Source organism: Odontesthes bonariensis, chromosome 18, assembly GCF_027942865.1.
Source record: "Odontesthes bonariensis isolate fOdoBon6 chromosome 18, fOdoBon6.hap1, whole genome shotgun sequence".
Classification (NCBI taxonomy): domain Eukaryota; kingdom Metazoa; phylum Chordata; class Actinopteri; order Atheriniformes; family Atherinopsidae; genus Odontesthes; species Odontesthes bonariensis.
Window position 1 is genome coordinate 5,857,638 of NC_134523.1, and position 20,476 is coordinate 5,878,113.

Genomic DNA, 20,476 nt, shown 5'->3' on the forward strand with positions numbered 1-20,476 from the left:
CTTTGGGGGTCTATGACATGATATGAAAGCTGTTGAATTACGTATCTCAGTTTGCAAATCCTGCAAAATTGTTTGAACTATTTGCAATTTATTAGTGGAGAACTTTTTTTTTTTTTTTTAAAGAGGACCTATAGTCATATTTGAATGTTTCATTTGTTCATTGTGTTTTTTAGCTTTTATGGGAACGTAAAAGGTCTGCAAAGTTACAAAGCCCAAGTCCACACCCAGGGGATTTCCTCTCTCCCCACTTCAGACCATACTTTCAAAATGTCCAGAATGACTCATTAGTATTCCAGGGTTGCCACTCAATTTAGTCCAACCATAGGTTTTGATATTTTTAGCTCAGTTCTACCCCTTTCAACAACCATGCAAACTTTATGAGAACACATAGAATACCTAGCCTGAGAGCTCACACTAGCACACACCAAAGAGAAAAATATTTAAACAGCACTTTTATTCTTACATACTTTTTTTTTCTCAAATATGTTTATTGTGCTTTTTATACATTAACATAAACACAACAATAAAACAATAACATCACTCAGTACAACACTGGTCTAGACAGTACACATTTGCATTTCACCTTTACCCAACCAATACAGTGAAAAGGAAGCCTCTTCCCTATAGAAAAAAATAAAATAATAATAAAAATAAATAATAGAAATGACCAGGTCGTAAATACATTATTATGGGCAAGACGCAAGTAAAGAGCCAAGGACGACACTCGAGAGCATTGAAGCCACCGTAGAGTTAGAAAAGTGGAGATATGGGGTCCAAATGTCTATAAACTGTCCCTCTGAAGAGTGAAGCAGACAGGTCAGGTACTCAAGAGGAAAACATTCCATAATTATCTTGTGCCAGTTCGATATAGTGGGGGGTTTGTCGCTTATCCAAGACAAGAAGATGTTCTTCCTTGCTGCATATGTGAGGATACTATACAGTCTGGTAGAGTTGGTATCCACAATAGTACCTTGACTGGGGTAACCCAGGATTAAAGAAAGAGGGTCCATGTGTACCACAACACCAAATATATTTTTCAGATCTTGCAAAACATCCATCCAATATGCTTGAATTTTAGGACAAGCCCAAACACAATGAGTATAGGTGCCCACTGCAATTTTACATTTTAAACATACAGGTGAGAGTTGAGGGTCCATTTGATGTCTTCTGTTAGGAGAGATCTGCAAACGGTGCACAATCTTGAATTGCAGCAATCTGGCACAGTTACATACAGATATTTTCTTTGTTTGAGTCCATATCTTAGTCCATTTATCCTCATCAATATCTACGCCAAGTTCTCCCTGCCACGTCCGCATAACATCCTGTACATTTATTGCTTCAGTCTGGCTTAAGACATTGTAAAAGCGAGTAATAGATTTTTTAGCTGGGCCAAGGAGGAGTAGTTGTTCAACTGCAGATGTAGTGGCATCAGTATTAAGAGTAGTTTCCCTGTTTATGAAATCCCGAATCTGCAAGTATTTGAAAAAGTCATGCCTGGGGAGATTATACTTTTCTTGCAGCTGTGCAAATGAAAACATGGATGCGCCCTGAAATAAATCACGCATCCGCTTTTATTCTTACATACTTGATTTTCCTCATCTGCAATTTGGCTACAGACAGCTGATACTATTATACTATACTCATTGCAAGTCTTGCATTGAACTGGCCCAGTACAGCCTTTTTTAAATTTTAAATAGAATTAGAAAAGACCGCTGGGATAGGCTCCAGCTCCCCCGCTACCCAAACGACTGATTAAGCGGGTATAGAAAATGGATGGATGGATGGAGAATTAGAACAAAGAGTGATGCTACATGGCTGAATGCATTTTGGTCATACTTTGGACTGCTACTTGAGATAGCAATTAAGCTAGCCAGTTAAAGTAACTTCTCAGTGAAATGGCTCTCCCTTCATATCTACAGCTATAGGCAGTAAAATGACACAGGTGTATTTTTTTAATTTATTTGTTGGTAAGACACACACGTGAATGCAATCATATTCAGGTAGCCTTCCAAAATAACATTGTATTTGTAAATTGTCATTTCTATTAGTTTTGTTAAGTTTTAAGTTCCTGCTTAGTCTTTAGTTTTTGCCATGTTTTCATTAGTTTCTCTTCCCCTGCCATCAGCTTCACTCACTCACCAATCCCTCCCTCAGTATTTAGTTCCCAGGTCTCCTCATGCACTTTGCCAGATCCTCACCGTCACAGATTCCAGGCCATGTCAAGTAACTCATGCCATGTCATGTCATGTCAAGCCAAGCCAAGCGAAGTCAAGTCTGTCCTTGTTTTGTCATAGTCATTTAGGTTTAGTCAGGTTTTGTTTTCTCATAGTTAGGTTTTTGTATACCGACTCAGCCGTGCTTTTTTTTGTTGTTTCTGGAAAATAAACCAAGTTTTTGTTTTGGAAATATCTGCATCCGGGTCCTACCTTCTCCACTCCACACGCACACGTACCCAACGTGACATATATCAGCATAACATGGCCCCCACCTGAGCTATTCCACAAGAAAAGACTCAAGAAATGTTATTCCTTGTTAAGATGTTAATCCATTTACTGCTCGGCTTTGATCCCATCCTCTATAGGAGCGTCTACTGCTGTCTCTACTGCCTGCTCACATAGCCAGGGTGATGAAAGCCGAAATCATCCAGAGACTGCAGGGACCAAACTTTGGTCGAACTGAAAGCACCAACAACTTTCACAACCTCTATGTGCAACGGCACACCAATGTCAGGTAAAGTACTCTCTCCTTTATCTGTGCCTCCACATAATAAAGGTTATTATTTTCTGCTCTCATCTCAGTGCTTGATAGCTCCTGTGCCCTTACTGTCCTCCCCCTCATCACCGCTCATTTCTCGTCTTGTTTTGCCCTACCCTCTCTACCTGCTCTTAAATTTGGATTTCTGTGTTCATTCCCTGCCTTGTCCCTTTATTTCATTGCCTCTCCTCTCCTCATCTTCTCTTTCACTATCTTCTCGACATATCATCTTCTTACTCTGTTTCTTTTCATTGGCGTGGTGAAATTCAGTTCTGATTGAACCCACCCTGATTTTACTCTGAGGTCACCAAATAAAGATGAGCCTTTCTCCTCAGCTCTAAATGATATCCTTCTCTATGCTGCAAAGGTGCGTAGTAATAGCTTGGAGAGCTCAAAAACTCGGCTTACTAAAAGAGCATCACTGTCCAACACCAGCCTCAGCTGTGTGTGAGTGAATGCTGAGTGTCCACGTGTTGAACTGCCTATTATCCCTCCACTAATAACAAATTCTCACATGGTCTAGCTCATGGCGACAGGGGAGAGGAGGACAATCTTTCCAGAACAAATAAAAGACAACCAAGGACAGGTGGCTATGTGGTTCGTAGTGAGCCAAACAGCGACTGCCTTCACTATCAATTTTCTGGCTGTTTTTCAATAATTGCTGTGGTGGAAGGCCGTGCCAGTTCTACTCTTTGGGAAATTGTGTTTATTTGTGGGCGCTCAGCCGTCTTGTCAAATGCCATGGCCTCAGGCGAAAGCACAATGCATATAAATTGGCTTCCAGTTTTCACATATTTAGCTGAAACGTGGCTACTTTTTGCGATTTTCAAAAATGTAACCCTCTTCCAAAAATTGTTGTTTGTTTTAATGCAACATAGTAAACTGTAAAGTTGTTGTGGAGGATATAGTCTGTCATGCTGTGGAATTGTATCTCATAACACAGAAGTTTATTGTACTTTTCAAAGAGAAGGGAATTTGCCCTCAAAAATAGTCAGTTACTTTTTTTTCTATAGACGGTGCTACACAAACTGTAAAAGAATAAAACCTAAGTCTGATCCCATTTAGTGTGACTAACCTTTTTGCTTAAAGCAGCTACAGTTTTCCTGACCAGTTAGATTTCTCCATGAAGATGTGGCAAAATGAGTATCAGCCTAAAGATCTAAATGGAGTCTTGTCTGATGGATGAATGATGTTAGTGTGAACTTAAAGTGGGCTAGAATCACTATAGAGCTCAATATTTGGTTGAAATCCAGAGACTTATCTGGATGATTTGTCACCAACACATAAAAGGGAAATCTTTGTCAATCCATTAAAAAAATTGCCTCAAAGAATGAAAAACCATCTGCCTTGTGTGCCACAACACTAATGAATAAATGTCATTTTTAGAAATGTGATATCAAAAGTGTTTTGTCCCTCCTCTCTGCAGCATTCTCTATGCTGACATTGTGGGCTTCACCAGGCTGGCCAGTGACTGCTCTCCAGGGGAACTTGTGCACATGCTGAATGAACTTTTTGGCAAATTTGACCAGATAGCAAAGGTAGCTCAAGACGAGCCAAATTTCATGATTACATATATTAGATGTTGTATGTTTAAGGCTGAAACTATCAGAAAATAGAGTGACAGGATATGAAACATGGCTTCTTTTTTCTCTTTTCCAGTCAATGAATGTTAATCAACTCTGGATTTCTTTGTGTTTGTTTTGAACTAAATGCTTACTTACTTTACAGTGTATGGTGTAGGGTACCCCTACACAGTGTTTGGATGAGGCAGAGAAAGTATAAGAAGTACATTTCATCATGAACTAGTTCAATGCTGCATCACCATCACGTCCTTTTTCAATTAAAGATAAAAAAAAATTTAAAGAGAAGATAATGGCATAAGTGACCTTATGCTTTAAGGTTTAAATTTGAAAAACTTGACCTCTTATATAGGATTTTTCGCCATATTTCCCCTTCATTTAGAAAGCCTCAATAAATCAAATGGAAGCCCAGTATGGTATTTTAATCAAGAATTCATTTAGATTTAATGGAATAATAATGGATTTTTTTTTTAGACTTAAACAATTAGTCTTGGCTCTCACAAAATGTTCTCAGCTAATTTAATCTGAAGTCTAGATCAGTTCACATCATTCCATTTGGTTAATTATGAAACAACCAAGACAAGAGAACCATGTCTGGCTTCTATTGTCAATCAGATGAAACACTGTGTCAGAATATCTTTTTTCCTCCTTCCTTATTCCTCTGTCAGCCTCCCTGCCGTATTTTGTGCGTGTGTGGGCTTTTCAGAGTATATCTCACAGTCTCATGGGTGCTCAGCTATGTGGGTCTCAACAGTGGACTCAAGCCCACTGAGCTTTATGTCCAATAACTCTGTCCTCCTGAAGCTGCCGTTGCATAAACCAAGTCCAGCGATGAGCTGTTACTCATCCCACATGTGGAATAAGAGCTAATGTGTTGTGTGTGCGTGTGTGTGTGCGTGTGTGTGTGTGTGTGTGTGTGGGTATGTGATGTTGGGCTTGATGGATGTGCTTCTTTTTTTTAGGAGTACATGAAATATGAGAAATGATATTGGATAAAAGGTTTGTTGATGGATGCTCTTTACCTCTTTGTCTCTTTAAGGAAAACGAGTGCATGCGAATCAAGATCCTGGGAGACTGTTATTACTGTGTGTCTGGTCTGCCTGAGTCGTTGCCTCACCACGCCAGGAACTGCGTGAAGATGGGCCTGGATATGTGTGAGGCCATCAAGTAAAATACCACAGCCCTCCCTGCCTTTCACCCTCTCATACACAAACACAAACAAACACGCCTGTTAGACAGATTGAGCAGAAGGAATGCCAGAATGGATTCCAGCTCTGTTTAAACTAGAGTAAACACAATGTGAATTCAATATGATAAGCCTCCAAACTGAACCAACATACCGTTCAAACAAATGAATATTGTTGTTTAGCTTTACCCCCTTCCCTCCTTTGCTGTCTATCTCTCACTCATGCATGACAAACGTGTTAGTTTAACAGACCAATATGTTGGCTTGAAAGCACTGGCCTTTTACCATAATCAAGTTAAAGATGCCTTCCGGTGTGGTTCACCGCTGACACGGTGAAGTCTGCATTTCACTGCTGTTGTTTTTGAAGGAATTTCTAACCAACTGCACTTGAACTGTGGATGAAGCACACCGTGTTTTGTCTTGATAAGTGTTTACAGCCTTTTGTATTCTGCGTTCCATTTGCATCGGTAGTTAAAGCTCTTAGCTGGGAATGATGTCATACCTGATTCAGCCGTGTTCCAGCTGGATGTAAAGAAACTAATTTTCTCATTGCAAGCTGATATTATTGCATTAGAATCTATTTTGCACATAACAATACAGCAGCATTTTATTCACCGATAAAGGTTGGAATGGTACCACATGTGCAATTGATTGAGCAACCAAACTCATAGCAAACAGTTAATTACTGCAACTATCTCTACTTTTCAACATGGAGCAGCCATGTCGGATTTTGAGCGTGGGGCTGGTGAGAGTCCTCTGACGCTCAACATCAGAAATGCGACTTTATGGGTCGGGGTTTATTGTCATAAATTCCAACTTCCAAGTTCAAATCGAACGCACCAGTAGAACTAGCCTAGCCGCTTCCACCTGCTTTCAGTTGAAGCTAAGCTGACAAAAGCGTTAGGGTTCTTAAACCAATTCGATCCAGCAGCAGCAGTAAGAGCCCAAGTGGGTCCTCGTCTGGTCAAAATAGCACATGGACACACAACTTCCAGCTGGTGGCCAGCACCTACAATCCACAACTGTGAATACGTAGGTCCCCAGTGCTGAAGTGGGTGGTGTCAGGTACATTATTCATCCATTAAATATAAGAGAATACATAAATAAATAGATAAATGTTAATAAAGTTAATTATATAACACCAACAAATCCTCTTTTTATTAACCAAAACGCACTAAAATTTCCTGATCTTGTTAAATTGAACACTGCCGTAGTGATGTACAAGGCGTATAATCACATGCTCCCATCACCAGTCCAGGAGCTCTTTGAGCAGCGAGAGAGTCGGTCTAAACTTAGAGGAACAGGTATATTTAAAAAGATTAAAACTAGAACGAATAAAAAAGGTTTTGTATTTCTATACAAGGTGTTAGTGTGTGGAATAAGCTAAATGAGAACTTAAAAAGTTCTAAAACAGTAGAAAATTTAAAAAAAAAGGTATAAATCATTATTAATTGAAAATTATAAAACTATAGTATGATTGATGGACATTGTTTTGCTTTAAATCTTCTGTCATGTTTCAGATGTTTTCTGTAAAGCTGTAAAATATCGGCTGCAGTTGTGTTTGCTCGTCTTGTTTTCTTGGAGACATATATAACGTGTGTAATAGGGCTAGGCACAATAAGTTTCTTTTTACTTCAGCCTAGACCCTTTTGGTCATTACATAATCAAAGAAATCGATGGATGTTTATATTTTGTTATGTATTATAATGACCAAATAAAAAAAATAAAAAATTACCTTACCATTATAAATAAAATAAACTTTTTGGTAAGGTACAATATGCTATGCGTTTGCTAAGTTTATTCTGTCAGCATACTTTTTATATTCAAAATGCTGCCACATACTGCCTTCAGACATGATGGTGCCGCTGGCAGTGTTGCTGCTTCTGCCAACTTTTCCCAGACTTTACAGACAGTACAGGTTCTTCCAGCCACGGGCTTAAATTTATTTGCTCAATGTCTAGTTGATGTTTTTTTAACCAAGCCCTACTGCAAATATCATGTTGATAATTGGGGGAAATGAAGATGAAATGAACAGAGAGTTTGTCAGGTTACCTATTAGGTTTCTGTCATAGCTGCAGATGACCTTCTCGTGCACTCATTCCCTTTGCTGAACAGCCAATCAGAGTGATCATTCTCACCAATTCTACATGTTGGACTGGCTGAAAAAGGTGTCAACGAAAGTCTGACAGTAGAGCTAAACAGACAGCACACACTAGAAATACAAGACAGGCAAACATTTACCACCGCTTCAGACCTGCCTGAAAGCCAGTTATCGTCTTGGTGTATAAGGCCCCTGATGCCTCTACCCTTTTGTGCTAAACTTTATAATTGGTATTTAACTCTAGGAGGCTGATAGGCACACTTCCTCTCCAGCTCCCCTCATTCACTCTGTTCTCTCCACAGAAAGGTCCGAGATGCCACCGGAGTAGATATCAACATGCGTGTTGGTGTTCATTCTGGAAATGTCCTCTGTGGTGTTATTGGCCTCCGCAAGTGGCAGTATGATGTCTGGTCACATGACGTAACGCTAGCCAATCACATGGAGGCAGGAGGAGTGCCAGGGTAAGATATTAATACAAAATACTTCAGAGTGCAGCGCTTTCAAAGTACCACTTCTCTATAATTGCAGTGCTCATATACAGTCTGCACCAGGGTCTTTTAGGGGTCCTTTCCTCGATCCCTGCAGTTTCAACCATAGGAACCATGGACAAAATAAAGAGCTCTGTGGGAGCTTTAGTTTAAGGCCACGGAAATTGTCCTCATATGGAGGTAATAATTTTGAAGCTACCCTGAACCTTTGGTGTGGAGCTTGCAGAGATGGACATTTGTGATTGGTCAAGCATTCCCAGTGTTTTATTACCGCCTTTCTGCCTCAGTCATCCTTGGTTTGATATCCACTGTAGTTCATAAAATTTGTTAACTGTAATTTGTACTGCAGGAATAGTTATTACTGTCTGTAAAAACAGACATTCAGTTTGTGAGCTCCAGAATGAATGAGGACACAAAGCTCAGATTTAATGTAAGAAAGCACTTAAATCAGAGCAATAAAACATTCATGTCTAATTGTTTTTATTATTGTGGTTATGCTCCAAAGCTCGGATAAAAACACCTAAAACACAGTAGAAATGTGTAACAGTCATTTATGGGAATGGAGCCGACACGTGCTTCCTTGGGATTTTACTGCGGAGCGGAGGCGGGCTGTGGAAGCACAGCGTACAGTGCGAGCTGCGGTGGTCGGGCGAGGGCCATAATGGGAGGCTGCTCCAGTTTTACATGAGAGCAGTCAAATTTGAGCAATGAAATGGTAATCTCTGGTCTTCTAAAGTAGTTGTGCTCCATGACTCAAATAAAAACACCCAAAAGCCCATAGAATTGCGTAACAGGACAGATTTTGAGTTAAAAACGGTGAAGCGCACCTCCCTGACTGCACGCTGCACTTAACCCTAAGGCAGCAGCAGTTGTGATAACAGAGATGTGATTTAAAGCAATAAAACATTCATCTTCAATTTCCACACAGCGGTTATGTTCCAAGGCACAAGAAGAAACCACAAAAACTCCATTAATGATGTGAAACAATGGCAGCTGAAGTGCATTTCTTGGTTTAACTGCGTGGCCTCGAGTGGTAGGGCGGAGATTCTGCCGAGCGCTGATGGGGTGGAGCAACACACTTCAGCAGCCTTAGTTTGCCTAAACTACCATGAACTTTAGACCTCAGTGGAAAAGTAACAGAGCCACGACTGAAATAAACCTTTCTTTGCCAGAAAAAAGCCCTGAGTCCTTTCAATTCTGAGTGCTGTTGGTCAAAATGCATCTTTTCGCATCAGGATATGAACTCATTATCCGAGGGACTTGGAACATGAGACAAGTCTGTTCTAATTCTACCTATTATATAGATTCTAGTAAATTATAGCTACCTCATTTGACCAAGCAGCTCTGCATTTGTTATGTGGCCATTACTTCTGCCAACCTGGCATTGTAACAAGCTTGGGAAAATTGGCCGGTGGGTAGGTGTATATGCTGCTCTGAAAATAAGCTCTCCAGTGCCGCACTGTTGTCTCACTGGGCTGCTAATGGTTTGTGTGCTGCTACACCCGCTGAGAGGTATCTGAAAATATATATATATATATATCTGTTTTTGTTGTTTTTTTAAAAAAAGGGGGGCAAAAAACATATTTCCATCTTTTCCCACCTCTGTTTGGAGGGTAACAAATATAGATGAAAAGGGAGAATTGCAGGCCAGAGTGGTTCGACAGCTGGAAAGCAAATAATACGTTTGATAGAGCTGTCAATGGCGCAATGACGCATGCACTTCACCTCTCATTATCTGTCCACTTACTCGTCTCCAGGAGGGTCCACATCTCTTCGGTGACGCTGGAGCATTTGAAAGGTTCATACAAGGTGGAGCCTGGAGACGGACAGAGCAGAGATTCCTACCTGAAAGAGCATAATGTGGTCACCTTCTTGGTCATCAATCCCAAGGTTAGATGCCGCCCCCTTCATGTTCATGCGCACTCAGACAGAAAGCACGGTTTTAGTGACCCTCAATGCATTTTCTGCAAGTTTTCAAAATACACTGTCTCCAGCTCATAAAACACAGTTTCTGTTATTGGATTTGTAAAAAATATGATATGTAAGTATGATGTTCTGTTAGGGGGAACGTTTTGAAACATTAGATCTATTACATCTGAAACAAGGGATGTACTGTAGTCTTTTAATCCCATAGTCTAATATTGTCCAATAAATTGTGTCCTACTAGAAGTTATAATTCATATTTTTTTTCCAGCCCTCACATCACTTTACAGACATTATTTTCCAGTCTGGAAGCATCTGAAGAGCTCCATCATAGGTTTGAGGAAAACTCTGAAGAGAAATAAACAATTTAACAAGACGAGGCCAATTCTTTTTGTCCTCATGGGCTCTTTAAAAGCACGAGGGCTCAGGGCCGTCCCACCGTTAAACTGTCAAATATATAAAGCCTCTGAAATAGAATATTTTTCAGACATCATTCACCATTTTTGTGAATCTGCATATTTGCAGACTGTCCTGAGGGCTTTGCTTATGGTACATAGAGTGAAAATGTTTGCTGTTGGTATTAATTACACAGTTCTCGCTTCATACCCATTTACCTTCTCATGGCTTTTTTGTACAATGTGCCCACATGAAAAAAAGAAACTTAGGATCAAGAAAGGAATAATTGTAGCCAAATATACCTGCTTAAGGTATATTTACTGAACTAATATAAACTACATTATCATGTGCAAAACTCTGAATTATTATCAATATACTTAAAAGTAAGAAAATAATTCTCTTTGATTTTGAGTCTGTAAACGTATTATTTTGCAGTGAAAACAGAGAAGAAATAAATCCAAATGTTAATTTGCATGAGTCTGGGTGATGTTAAGGCTGAAGGTCTTGGGGCTGAATTTTGCTTTAAACGCCTCGTCACCGATGAACACAAATTGGCAAAAGTCCGACAGCGGCAAATGCCAAATACAATGTAAAGTTGTGGCTTTTTGCATCTAATTGCAGTGCAGCATTTCCAAGCAGAGTGCAAGAGAGTCGCAAAGGCGGTGACACTTTAGCGCAGCTTGGAGCTAAACACTAAAGCCACAACTAACAATGATAATGCTAAAATGATGGTTTCTGGCAGTGATTACATCTTATTTTAGTGTTAGCATGCTAATATGTGTTGATTAGTTTGTTGAAGGTTTTCGCTCGAAAGAGAAACGCTGACAGGTCGAAAATACATTGTAAATGGCATCACAGAGAGCAGTTTGTGATTTGTGTGCAGCAGCGGTACAATATGGTGTTTGGGATTACGTCATTTATATGTGTTACATATAATGAGGTAGAGTGGAAAAACATTAGGGTCTGTTGTTTACAGCATTATGAACAAAACAAGAGCCCCTCCAAACATTTGGATCTGCTGGTCAAGGTCAGGCACGCTCGCACACGCTCACACGCTCACAAATCATCTTCTTTTCACCCTCTCGTGGACACACTGGACTGCTAATCAATATTGACAATGTCAGCTACAGGAAAATAATACAGTGTACCAATTTTTCGGTCGGTGTTCAATCACTCTACTCAGAGAAGATTAGGTTGACCTCTCTCTGCTTGAGGCACAGTGAGAGGGCTGTGACATTGTGCAGCTCCTCCTGACAAACCAGAACATTAGGGGCTGATTAAGGGCATTTAAGGGATCTGCCTCTTCTGTGAACTGTCTGCTGAGAACATCTCTATCTAAAATAATGCTCCTGGCATCCAGACTGTGCTCGGATTGTTTGGCTTGGCAACTGAGAAGCTATGCTCAACAGTCCCATTAATCCCTCCGTAACATGGATTAGATGCACCCTCTCCCCTAATTACAGTCGGGAAGACTTTCCATCGTTCTCCTTTAGCCGTCGTTTGTTTATCTCCTGTAGATCCTCCAGTTGGATTTTGCTACAAGAACATATGGATGAATCAATGTCTAACTTTATCTTATGGGGAAAATAATATTTTCAGTTTCCATGGGGATCATTTAAATTGTCGATGTGGGTGATGAAGCACGTTTTGTTGTCTTTGTCTGTCTGCTGTTTATCTGTTCTGAGATCCAACAAACATGAACATGTAGTATTTTCAGCAGGTACTGTTTCCCAGATTCATTCTGCTGTTTTTTTGCATGGATGGGACTTAATTTCTTTGTAATCAAACTGTGGAAACCTTTCTTCTTCAACAACATAACATAATGTTCACATAGGAGAATCTCAGCAGAATATGATAATGTCCAACTGTAATTTCCTCTAATTGCACCAAAGATAGCTTTTTGTTCCTATCACAAATTGTAAAAAAAAAAATAGGCTGCAGGTGCCTTCTGACATTTGCAAGAAGCCCTGAATGAATCAAAGCCAAATATGGAGCCTGGATCACAGAAGGTGTCTGCTCTACTGTCATAGTCACTGTCATTGACTGTCACTGTCAGAGCTGGAAATAACCACAGCCAGCACGGACTGTGTCTGTTTCAGCTCTTACAGGCATGTGTGCCATGTTTGCTCAATCACAATGTCTGTCTCTACGAGCAATTAGAATAAATCACCAGAGGTGCACCACTTGTCATCTTCAAAGATTCTCTGTATTTCTGTCAGCACTGAAGAGGAGCCAAAAACTCTCAAAACAAAAAGGAGAGCGGCGTCATTCTCGACTAAAAATGTTGGACAGGATGGTCAAAGATGTCAGAAGCTGTTGTGAAGTGGCCATTGTTCCAGAAGCGTCCAGAGTTTGAGCACACTGAATGCATTAAAATCAGATTTACACTGTAGAGGTTGTCAGCAGTCCCCTAACTTTTACTGTTGCTTTTTTTTTTTTTTACTTTTGCCTATATTTTGAAGGCCATGACATTTCAATTGTTTAATGTGTTCCCAAAACTTTAGTAATGTATGACAGACTGTGAGCAGATATATTTTATACTCATGAGCGACAACATTGACCCCCGTGCCAGCTATGTTGCTGGTGCTGGACTGGTCTAGGCTTCATGTGATCTCTGGTGGCGTCCTTTGTTATCCGGCACCAAGAGATTAGCAGCACATCCTTTAAATCTTGCTCAATCAGACTTGTTCCAGCTCAAAATGTTAGGAATCACCCGCTAATTTCCCCTAATCTTCCCAGACCGAGAGGCACAGTCCACTGTTGAGTGTGCGCTCGCGACCTTCTCTGGATGGTGGGAAGATGAGGGCGTCTGTCAGGATGACGCGGTATCTGGAGTCCTGGGGAGCGGCCAAACCATTCGCCAATCTCCACCATCGAGACAGCATGACTGCAGATAATGGAAAGATCAACACTACTGTAAGTGATCTTTGCGTCTGTCAAAGGTCTCACCACTTAGATTTAAGCTCATTTATGGTCTGCTTCCTCTTCCAGGATGTTCCAATGGGTCAGTACCACTTTCAGAGAAGAGAGAGGTGAGTAAGAGAGCGTTTATGATAATGACACGTGTACTAATTTGTTTTGAAACATTTTTTTTTTTACGTCTACATGTGTAAACGCACTTTCCTCTCTCTTTAATCTAAGATCCAAATCTCAGAGGAGGAGGTTTGAGGAAGAACTCAATGAACGAATGATTCGCACCATCGATGGTATCAACTCACAAAAGTAAGTATAATGTCTACTTCTCATCCCAGTTCTTCATTCATGTCCACAGTCACACATCTCTGACAGTCACCTCTGATTACGGCAGGAAAGAGACACCAAGTCAGCACCTTTATGAATGAACTAATAAAAAGAAACCACCCGTTTAATCAAACTCGCACTTAATTCATTGTAGTTTAAAGTGTGCGTTTGGAACAGAAGTGATGGATAGATGTGGGTCTAAAACCGTTTTATAGATATGATGATGCATTTTAAAGATATACCGCTTATATTCATTCATTTGTGAAGCTCAAGCAAGGTCACACAGCCTATATGTTCCATGTAGAACATTGGAGGAACCAGGCCTGACTGCTTGCAGGGTGGGGCTCTACAGCTAATGTACATGCATGTATCAGTGAGGAACTAATTAAACAAGAAGCTTGGGCAGCGTGAGAGAAAGTTATCTGGCTGCTTTTGCAGACGCCAGCATTCTTAACTGCTACAGCAGCGATTTTAAACACAAACATACTTAAGTGAGGCTGAATTCAACTGAGATGTCAGAACAGAAATGTTCTGCAGAAATGTAGCTGCTCGGCGGCAACTGGCATAGCCACAGATGCTTGCAGCTGTTCTGAGAGCTGTTTCACCTGCATGTAACCTCGTATAATTTAGATTCCACTCCTTGAGGGAAGCTAAATCATACATCATTTCAGGGTAAATAGGGAAGGCCATCGCCATGTGCTCGTGGGCAGAAATATGGGCCGGATTAGAAGATTAGCATATTCGCTAATCTTCTAATCCCATTCACTGAATGAGGGGAAACGCCTCACAAAGTCACAGTCTTAACCATTTTTAAGGCCGTGGGAGTTTATTTCACGACGAAAAAAATTAATTTCAATGAACACAGATGAGTTTTTAGGGGTGTGATAACTGCTGGAATGGGACTTGTTACTTGTGATTACCACACAGCAATAAAAAGAAAAAAGAGCACATCAAACTAATCATTGAAACATGAAACTGCTCCCTGGCTCAACTCACTGTGGATTATAAAATTTCATGAAATGTGTTCTTCCCACTCCAACCATTAATACGAGGTGCATTAGGGCACACAGTGACAAATCATTGAATAATTTCCACATTTGTGAGCTTTGTTGGATGTGATTATACTGTACTATGACTTTGGTTAGTGTTATTATCATACATTGTTCAGTCTCAACATTAGCTGTGCCTCACTGCAAAAAGGGACTGGAACGACTTGAGTGGCACGACAAACTTTTCCCAATCCCAAAGTAGTTGAAACCACCTTTGTAGTAGTTCATTTTGCCACAATTACACACACACACACACACACACACACACGCATGCCACGTGAAAACAATGTCGCCTGCGCTATCACGGCAGGTAACAAGCTATCATGGGGATTGACTCCTGGCCCTCTGCTCTGTCTGTTTCACTTGTGTCTCCAGACAGTGGCTGAAGTCTGAGGACATCCAGAGAATCTCATTGTTCTTTCACAACAAAGCTCTGGAGAAAGAGGTAGGCGAATGAATACAAAACAGCAGCCCACATTGTTCATTAGGGAAACAAATCAATGGAATAATGTATGTATTGGTGGTAAGGAAGTCCTTACAGAGGCTGTACAAGGCTGCAGGGCACAGGGTCTCCACTTCGTATTCTGTACTAAAACTTTGTCCTCAGGTTTCTGTGTTCTCATCATTTATAGATTCTTCGTTCTTCATACTTATTTAATTCTATATTCTAGTATAATTTTTAGTATAACTTAGCATAGTCAGTGTGTATGTATACTACGCTTTTATATTGTTCAGTGTTTCTGTGTTACTTAGTTTCATAATTCTCTCTCTAATCTTACTTGTACCCATCTTGTCTCAACAGTACCGATCCACCACTTTACCTGCCTTCAAGTACTACGTCACCTGTGCCTGCCTCATATTCTGCTGTATATTCATCGTGCAGGTGCTCGTCTTGCCCAAGTGAGTGTGCACCTCTTTCACGGCGTTAGCACTGCACAGTCCCAGCAGCATTAGCAACCTCCAGCTGTGGCAGCGGGCAGATGTGAGGGAACCGTGTGACGCCAGGTGTCTCATCAACAGGGGGCAGGGGAGCAAGAGGCAGAATGTGAAAAAGCCTATCAAGATGAAAGGGCACCATGTCTGCTAGTGATTATAGATCAAGTGAATCAAAGTGTGGCGTCGCTTTAATGGCGAGCAGAGAAATTAAAGATCATGCTAATTTACTACTTCTCAGAGCCAAAGGTGTAATTCAGCGTCTGAGAGGCGATTGATTTTTTTTTTTAATTCACTCCTCTTTTATGTGCTGGTCTTTGCTACATTGCTGTGCACATGTAGACATTGCATCATCTGTTTAATAGCAGGCAACCTTAAATCAGCTAGATAGTGTTCTGCTTAAGAGAAATTGGTACATGAGAAAACTTTGTTTTAAAGCCTCTGTACAAAATGCTCTGTTATGATAGCTTAGTGTACAGAATTTGCAGGTCTGAGGTTGAATGCAATACAGTCTTCGATGTTTGTTGGCCCTGGATGGCGCTGCAGAGGACTCAGAGATGCCAAAAGTGTTGGGATAATGTGTGTGTGTGTGTGTGTGTGTGTTGCAGAACGGCTGTACTGGGGATCTCCTTTGGCTTGACATTCTTGTGTCTGGCTTTGATCCTGCTCCTTTGCTTCGCTGGCCACATTCTGGTGAGTTTGAGTGGATTTACCGACGAAATCACACACTTGCAAACCTTACCCCACAAAGCACTTATTGCGGCATACAAACACTTGGGCACCTTTCATGTAAATGTAAGCTTGTGTAAATATGTGATGATCACAAAAAGATGATTTTCAAAAAGTTAAAGAATACTTTTTCTTTTACAGTTTGAAAAGAAAGAAAGATACCCAAAGCATGAAAAGTACTTTGAAAGAGCCCTGTTAAAATCTTAATTTTGATGCTTTTTGTCAGGTACTAAAGCTTATTCACTTTGTTAACAGCCAGATAGGAGTCTTTCAATTCGTTGTTGGGGGATTTGCACCCACTCTTCCATGAAAACCCTATAGTTCAATTCATCAACTGTTGTGCATTCACTATTTCCCTGAGGTGTGTCACAGATTTTTACTTTTTTGGTGGGTTTTGCCAATCTTACTACAACTGTATTAACATACCAACTCATGAGATCACAACACACAGCATCGTAACAGAGATCTTGACAAGCCTTTGCATGTCGTGGTTTGTTCTACTTAGAAACATGAAAGCGTTTTTCAAATATTTGTTTCTCGGTTACTGCTACTTTTATATGATACTGAGACAGTAAATTACTCAAAGGTTTAATGTCTTTAACTCTCGCCTATGAAGACACTTTTAAGGTTCACAGTGGATGCAATAAATACCCACTCGATCTGCCACCAAATCCCCAGACATTGTTCATTCAGACACTCTGCATTTAGAAAAAACTGAACTGTGCCTCATGAATAAATGATTTCATGCATTCTACAGATTTGTTCTCTTGAAAGTGTTGAAATCACTGAGCTTGTCAGCTCACAAGATTCAAGTTGAAATTTACCATCCATACAAATCATAGTTTTGTACTATCACAAGATGAAACCATGACCTTTTTCAAATGATTTAGCCATAGCTGTAAGTTCTGCTTTGATTTGATAAGCTACTGTGTTAAAAAATGAAAGGCTGTTCTCATTTTGTTGAGCTGCGGTAACTGTATCAGATATTTTTCGATTTTTGCCTGAATGTTTTTTGTAGCTTTTCAAGCTTTTCATTATCTCTCACATGGTTGTCCCTCTAAATGTTAACTTTAAAGCTACTAGAAACTTTCCGCATTCACATAATGATGTATTGCTAAGACACACTGAGATAGGCAGGCTTACTCTCTTTAACTAATATCAAACTGGACACAAGTGCAACATGTACACTTCTGTATGATAATTTGCTAAAAGCAGTGGTTTCACTCTGAATGACTGAATGGACTTATTTAGTGACAAAAATGTGACCTGTAATGTGTTATTGTTTTATAGTTTCAGTAACATTTGCAAACCCAACTTCCAGAAAAGCAAAGAAAGATAGAAAAATGTTTATAACATTGAAGTAATGGCGGTCTTGGAGAGTCTACAGTCAGCGGATTTGTCGTTGGCAGGTGAGGGTGTCAGGATGGGGAATAAAAGAAGCTTCCACCAAAGATTCTGTCTGTCCAAGGGTCATGACCCATGACTTTGTACCATAGTCTTTTAGAGTTCAAATTGAATAAATAAAAAAATAAATTCTCATTTCAAACTGTAAAGAACTTTAGTCTTTTAGTATCTACAGTACATGATAGCATGAAAATACTAAGGGAGTTTGGGGAAATCTCAGTGCCTTAAGGCCAAAGTCGGATGCCACTGTTGGAGGTTTATGACCTTTGAGCCCTCTGGCAGCACTGCATGGGAACCTGTCACACTGCCATGATCAATATAACCAGATGACCTCGGGAGGACCTTCTGCTGCACCCAAATATGTGTCCTGAAACTATATCTTACACAAAGAGGGAGCCACATATCAACTCTGCGCAGAAACACTGCCAATTTCCCTGGGTACAAGCTGAACTCGGATGGACAGAAATCCTGTTCTGTGGTCAGACGAATCCACGGTTCAGCTTTTGGGGAAAATGGACACCTTGTTCTGTGTGCTAAAGATGGGGAAAAAAACACTTTGGCTGTTTCTAGCAAAAACTGCAAAAGTCAGCATTGGTGATGGCATGGCGGTGCTTCAGTGTCCATGGCATAGATGGTTTGCATATGTGCGAATGTACCATTGATGTAGAGGAGTAAATTTGAATGCTCCCATCAATGTGAGCTCTTTTCTTAGGAGGTCTCACGGTTACATCAGCAGGAAGATGCCAAACCTCATCCTGCCCAACAGCACCAGGGTTTGCTTAACTGGCCTTCCTGCAGTTTAGATCTGTCTACTATGGAGCATCATAAAGAGGATAATAAGACAACAACAACTACGAACTGTTGAGCAGACGAAATTCTGTGTTCAGGAAGAATGGACAAATCTGCATCAATTAGTATCTGCAACTCCCAAATGTTTTAAAAGTGGAGTTAAAAGGAAGGGTGATGTAACACAATGGTAAACCTTCCTCTACCCCAACTTCTTTTAATGTGTTGTTGGAAATGAATGAATTGCTAGATGTTGGAAAAAGACCGATTATTCCTGTTGAAACACAGCATCAGCTGCAGCCATTTTATACAAAGATTATGTGAACTAATCCATCTTTTATTCTCCCACATACAATAACTCATTCGCCAATACACTGCTATAGCTTATTACTTAGCACAAGTGGAGTGATGGTTATTATTTCCATGCTGACACGGGCTCCTGTCACACATGTTTTATGGGCAATCAATAAAAGATTGCTCCCTTGAGAACCAACTTCCTCCTCCCTTCTTAAGAAAGTATTATCACGCAGTAAGTGGGTCACTTACTTTTGATTACTCGGAGGGTTATCGGTAACCTTGGTTTTGTCCTGACCCAGATGTCAGTGTTGTACACCACTTCATTGTGAACACGAGGAAGGAACAAAACTCATTTACCACTCAATATGTTCCCACTGAAAGCTACTGCGGTCACTGGTTGAAAAGCAAATAATTGACTAATGAGAAGACATGTCTTAAATTCTCTGTGTGTGTATGTGTGTGTGCTACGGCTCCATGTGACTGGTCGGACTCGTGGATCCCATCATTAATGGGGCATATTATTGCTAAAGGACGTTCTCTGTTCATCTGTGAAAGAGTTCATTATACAGTTATTGTGATCAAATGTGGTTTATGGAAAATGTTCCAAGTCTTGATGACATTTTCAACCTGTCACTGTTCATCAAGGATAAGGAAAAGCTTTTTCTGCTCTTAGTTTCGCAAAGCTTCATCTTCGTGTCTGCTCGTCTTTGCACCTTTGTGCCACCAAACCAAGGACGCGATCCAAGTGTGAGCTCGTGCTGCAATGTGAACATACATGCATGAAGGATGAGAAATGAAAAGTAACTGTCAAACTCTTGAAGATGATTTGGAACTGGAACAGGAAGAGACAATCTCTTGGAGGGCACATTCGGAAGAGGAGGTAGTTTAGCTCAAACTTTTAAATTACAATAAAAATGACTTTTTTAAACCATCTTCAATTCACTTCGATTCGGTATGTGTGAACTTCATGTTCTATACCTCTGGGTTTGGCATGATTTATATAGAATTATGTGCCATGACTGAAAAAGATATCGAAAATGACTTTTTAACATTTTCAAATTACCACCACCCTTTTTTATCAATCTGTCACAGCAGAGCTCAGCGTCCCCAAGAGGCAGAACAATTTCCTTACGAGTTGTAAGATGTTCTTTATTTATCAGAGAGACATGGATCAGGTTTATCCACTGCTTCTCCCTCTTGCTCTCATTTTCCACTTCCTTACTGTGTTTCTTTCCATCCCCAGCAGGGAGGGAAAGGGTCCTTCTGCTTCCTTCCGTGGTTCCCGACTTCTTCGCGCGTCATCGTCACCAATAACCCCTGGCTACGACTGGTCCTCACCATGATGACCACCGCTCTCATACTGGTGATGGCTGTCTTCAATATGGTGAGAAGCTTTTTAGAATGTGGATTTTCCTGCAGGAGTTGTTGGGAAAGTGTGGATCTGTCTTTGTCCTGATAGCAGCTGCAGTAGCACCGTGGACGGTATTTGATGATTTGATATTAAAGACAGCAAATTACATTAAACAGCAATAAGTTCTACTCTAAGAAAATGAATGCTAAAAATAGTCTGTCAGTGTGACAGTTCACCAGAGCAAGAGTGAGTCCCAGGT

At 40.4% G+C, this 20,476-nt stretch overlaps 1 protein-coding gene across 3 annotated transcripts in view; it reads left to right on the forward strand.

Moving 5' to 3' along the window:
• The window catches only part of adcy2b (adenylate cyclase 2b (brain)), a 60,596-nt gene that overhangs the window by 21,622 nt on the left and 18,498 nt on the right, over positions 1 to 20,476 (forward strand). For 2 of the 3 annotated variants that reach the window (XM_075449175.1, XM_075449177.1), the window contains 12 exons: positions 2,582 to 2,730; positions 4,181 to 4,292; positions 5,374 to 5,501; positions 7,924 to 8,082; positions 9,867 to 9,999; positions 13,168 to 13,344; positions 13,420 to 13,460; positions 13,570 to 13,650; positions 15,093 to 15,162; positions 15,520 to 15,617; positions 16,259 to 16,343; positions 20,110 to 20,250. In XM_075449175.1, coding sequence (XP_075305290.1) covers positions 2,582 to 2,730; positions 4,181 to 4,292; positions 5,374 to 5,501; positions 7,924 to 8,082; positions 9,867 to 9,999; positions 13,168 to 13,344; positions 13,420 to 13,460; positions 13,570 to 13,650; positions 15,093 to 15,162; positions 15,520 to 15,617; positions 16,259 to 16,343; positions 20,110 to 20,250 — 1,374 coding nt within the window. The remainder of the gene's footprint in view (positions 1 to 2,581; positions 2,731 to 4,180; positions 4,293 to 5,373; positions 5,502 to 7,923; positions 8,083 to 9,866; positions 10,000 to 13,167; positions 13,345 to 13,419; positions 13,461 to 13,569; positions 13,651 to 15,092; positions 15,163 to 15,519; positions 15,618 to 16,258; positions 16,344 to 20,109; positions 20,251 to 20,476) is intronic. The other variant, XM_075449176.1, reaches the window with a different exon arrangement.